The 4919-nt window shown below is 48.3% G+C and overlaps 1 protein-coding gene across 1 annotated transcript in view; it reads right to left on the bottom strand.

Moving 5' to 3' along the window:
• The window catches only part of T265_03401 (hypothetical protein), a gene marked incomplete at both ends in the record, with an annotated part of 6403 nt that extends 5843 nt beyond the window's left edge, over positions 1–560 (bottom strand). Inside the window, one exon of the mRNA XM_009167870.1 lies at positions 231–560. Coding sequence (XP_009166134.1) covers positions 231–560 — 330 coding nt within the window. The remainder of the gene's footprint in view (positions 1–230) is intronic.
• Between the last annotated feature and the right edge of the window lie 4359 nt (positions 561–4919).

Here is a 4919-nt window from a genome sequence, read left to right as displayed (position 1 = left end):
TGTATCCCGGGACAACAAAGTGGAATAAGCTGCAAACGAACAACAGATGGAAGTGGGTAAACCGAATCGGTGTCAACGTCACAGGACACAGGACCGGGCGTTAGAAAAACGATCGCTTTCGCTGTCTAGAGAGAAAGAAAATGGATAGACCGCCTGTTCATTCCTGTCTCATCCCAGAGTTCAAGAAATGAGCATGCAGGATGTTTTTATTGATATATAGACAATCACACAGTGTAAAAGTAAACCGTACGGTTTGGTATTGTTCGTTTTGAAGGCTTCCGATCCGTGAGTGCCTGTGTCTCCTTTGGAGACCGAAGCTTCGAAAAAGTTTTAAGCCGATGGTTTGCTACTTGGATTTTGTCTTGAAATTGTTTTTCACCTCTATTAGTACTGATGGAATTATTTACACAAGTAGTAGGTACCCGTTCAGCTGTAGCACCCTTTCGGTGCCTAACTGCCACACCACCAGAAGGAAGCACGAAGGTTAGGATTCTGCCAAGTTGCTCAAAGCTAGACAGGGGAAGTCGAGATGCAGAGGTTGGGTTCGAACCACAGGCCATCCGGTCAGCAAGTTCGCGCTCTAATCACTAAACGATCTCGCCCCCACATGAAAGAAGCATGACGACTGCGACACTGTCGGATTGCCCAAACTTAGGCGGGGACAGTCGAAACGCTGAGGTCAGACTCGAACCACGGACAGTAAATTCGCATTACGTTATCTCGAGCTCGAAAAGTCTGTTGACACCTTCGCCAAAATTGCTGGGAATGTCAAGGCTTATCTGGTCCGCCGAAATCAGTAACTGTTTGGCACTTCGATCTCTAGTATCAACGGATCAGAAACGTGGCCTCCAAGCGCAGAGGTCACACGAAAATTGTCAGTGTTTGGCCATCGGTATCTCGGAAACATTGCTCGGGTATGGTGGGAACATCGGATAAGTAATGCTTAGGTACGCCAGTTGGTTTTAGGGGGAATGAACTCTCACACAATAGATGAACTGCTCACCCTTCATACGTTACGCCAGTTAAGTCATGTACTTCTCAGTCTAGAGGGACGTCTGCCTCAAAGAGCTCTTTTCACCCAGTGCTGTGCTGAGTGGAAGCGATCAAGATGGATGGTGTATGACATGACAACGGAGTATGAAAACACTAACCAGTAAACGGCGTCACGTCGACAACTGCCGCTTCCATGGATGACGCCGGGGCGTAACTCACCAATGGTTAATGACACTGGTAGGCATGGCTTAAAAGCGGTCAGTGGCGCTTATGCACCAAGGTCATCGCCTTCAATGAGTAGCTGCCCAGTTCTCGAACTAAGTGAACATGCCATCATATCCAATGTTTGGCTTTATCTCCCACACCATCTCACCTTCCAGTGATGAGAACCGTAACAGCTGGACTCAACGTACTCATAGTACGTGGTTTGTATCTGACAAACTAAATTGAATTGTCTGCTTGGGTGAAGCTGAGATTTTCCAAATGGCTTGAATTAGCTGGAAAATCTGGCGAGACTGACCGATACTGAAAACTACTTGGAAGGGTGGCCACGCCGTTCGCGATTGAGGGGTCAATACATGCTTCGGCACCTTCAGACAAGCTAGTAATTATCTGTTTGACGTGAAAGGATGTTGCGGTCCAACCGGCAAAGCAAGTAAGGTCAGCAAACAAAATGGATGAATCGCTCAGCTGTCTATCGGTGTCTAGCTGTCACGCCACCCGAAGGAGACACAAGGGCTGGGACACCGCCAGGTAGGTCAAGCGCAGACAGGGGAAGTCGAGATGCAGCGTTCGGGGTTCGAACCAAGGACCTTCAGGTCAGTAGGTCAGTAGCCGTGAGAGTTTTGGGCCCCGTCTGAAGAACCAGGAGGCAGCAGTCACTTTCAGGTGATGAGTAAATACAACCCGCAAGGGTGACATGAGTGGTCACCGCTTCCCCGAAGAGTACACTTCTAGCCGCAGCCCATACTGTATGCTTTTTACCACCTTGGTGATCGTACAAGGGAGTGTAAGGGTTTCGAAGGTATTCTCGCTTTGTGTAGAGCGATAAACGAGTCCTGCAAGATTACGCTCTCTGTGAGTTTGAGTTATATGTATTTGTGATGTACATCCTTGCTCATCGGGCTTCAGATCATGAGCTTTATTGCTGTTCTCCATCCACAGAAATTGTCGGGAACTCCCGCCTTCGTAAAATCCCTTGGTGCTTCCACAGCATGCGTACTACAAATTTGGTGACAACGCCACAATGCTTACCACACACTGGTGGACCTATCACAAGACCATGGCCCTACATATGTGCATACAGACCACAGATCTAACAAGTTGCTCAAACACACATGGCTGACGCAACACCAGATACAGCGACCTCTGCACACGCCCACCAGCCTCAAGCAACACACCACTAGAACCGGTCGGTTTACGTAGGCCATGGTACACAGCGGACGGGATTCTTCAAAAAGAGGACCAGTGTAGCATACGCTGTCAGTCTGATTGATTTATATGTAAGTATTGGTGATTTACAACCTTGTTTACTGGGCTTTCATCCAAAGAAATAGTTGTGAACCGCTGCCTTCGGAGAATCACTGTCTCCCGGTACTTCCAAAGCGTGCATACTACAAGAGCCCTCGCTGGGGTCCGTAAGAAAATAATTCTGCCTTTGTACTGTAACAGTTTTTCGAGTGTCAGGGGGCGTTTGGATGTTTGCAAATAGGGTAACAAATCCATCGGGAATAAGTGCTGACGTAAAGTGCGTAACTGTCGTAATAGGACTGGGTTGTGGTAAGAGCGCGAAGCTACTGACCGGAAGATACGTGGTTCAAACCCGACCTCTGCATCTCGACTTTCCCTGTCTAGGCTTGGGTAACCTGGCAGTATCCCAGCCTTCCTACTGGTGGCATGGCAGCCACGCATCGAAAGTGCTACAGCTGAACGACAGTACAAGCGTGCGTAAGACTACGTAAGTACAGCAAAGCAGGAGTAACACCATGTATCAGAAATGCGGACAGATCCAGGCAGTAACAATTTGTGAACGAGAGATAGTCCCCTTAGCAGCACACTCCGTCCAAAATAACCAAGATTTCCGGATATACGACGGTTATATAACCGCCAAATAAACACTTTTTTTGCCTTATCTGCCAGTTCACCGGATAACGTTGTATTGGTAGATGATTTTCCGTGCATTGTGACAGGGTTGGAATATCCCGACTGCACTATAGCGTATGTTCCATCCCCCCGTTTTACCACTGTTCACCCATACCCTTAATTATCTTTTTCTAAGTATTTTTGTGGTGAACAAATTGTCTACAGTTGTAAGTAGCTGTCCCCTATTTTTAGTGTAATGCAAGTGCGCCGTGCCTCCATTTAATGACTTATTTGTGGTTCTCCCATTAATACACTCCATACCGTAATGTCTTTGTAATTCTATATGCCGTACCAGGCTTACAATCTAGTGAAGTTCTATGAACAAGGCCTATGACAGTGTGCAGTCCTCAGTTCTTCGTGGATCGAGGGTAACTGTGCTACATGGCCAAAGGTTCACTCAAAGGACTTTTATAAGGCCGTTCGCCTCCATTTGGAGCCGCCAGCTGGATCAGTGAAGCTAACTTGCGAAGTCATTCGAACTTACGGTAGGTGTCACGTTGACCGCATTAGCTTTTCAGATGATTTCAAAAAGGCACGCAAACATGAGAAGGAGTTCCAGCATACATCGGACCTGGACACCTCAGATGTGACCGTTAAGATGAGCTGAAACCATCCGCGTCGAAAGTAAGACGATGTGACCAGATGAGCTGAAACCATCCGCGTCGAAAGTAAGACTATCGTGCGTGTTGTCAAGACCTCTTTTAGGAACATCAAGGAACGAAGACCCTCCCTGTCCATCGGTCCATCTCCGAAGAAACCAAGGTTGATGGAGCCACACTCCCCACTTTACCCCAGCTTCCCACAGGCGACTCCCCGTGCTTTGTTCCACTAGACTTCTGAGCGCGCTCCCCAACAATCCACATCCGTTCCGTCAACATCCAACCAGTCCGCATATTTGATGCCGCAGACGGTGCGTTCCACTAGATGAGCGCGCTCCCCAACACTCCACGTCCGTTCCGTCAACATCCAACCAGTCCGCATATTTGATGCCGCAGACGGTGCGCCCGCCGCCACAGTATGCTTTAAACACCCCCTCGGAGATCCCTATTTTTTTCGTTTTATCCCAACAATCTGCCCCTTTTTTCCAAACCCCAGGAGTCGCAGCACTGCTCCAACAGAACGAACAGCTGCATCGAAAAATGGACGCAATGGCAGATCTTCAATATCTGAAGATCCGCATTGACAACTCATTGTTACAAGTCCATAGTTCTGCTGGAACTACCGGCTTCACTTCCCCCCTCCGGAACAAAGGTGCGTGGGACAAAGTGGAAAGTGAGCTGGCAGAGGTACCACGCCAAATGGAACTGGTAATTCAATGTTGTTGATCTAATTTTTGGGCCACAGATAAAATAGTTCCGGTCTTTCAGTGCGACCACCATGGTGGACCTGGTACGTCTATGTCTCAGACAAGCGTTGGCTGACGAATTCGCCGTCAATGTCGCCTGCGCTGGATCTGCCGACAAACTCCCCTTCCGCCACACAAGACTCTGCACCTTGATCGAAGGTAAGCGGTCACTGTTGTTTCAGAAACAGTTCTCGGTAACCCGGTTTCCAAAGACGGTTCCCGACAGGATTTGGATAAGGAAATCCAAAAATGGTTCGGTAACGCACGTCACCGACTGGCCCAGAGAACGAGCCTGGATCAGTTGGCAGTAAGTTTCGACTTTGTACTTGGACAAGTTTATCGGTAGCAGCCGATATATCGAATGCTTATACTTATGTTTTGTCACTGTTTCAGACGTCCGCATTCAACCAAGAAGCCGGGATTATCGCATTGGACTTGC

Source organism: Opisthorchis viverrini (assembly GCF_000715545.1).
Source record: "Opisthorchis viverrini unplaced genomic scaffold opera_v5_48, whole genome shotgun sequence".
NCBI lineage: Eukaryota > Metazoa > Platyhelminthes > Trematoda > Opisthorchiida > Opisthorchiidae > Opisthorchis > Opisthorchis viverrini.
Note: the sequence above shows the minus strand (reverse complement) of the source record. Positions and strands in the feature narration are given on the sequence as shown.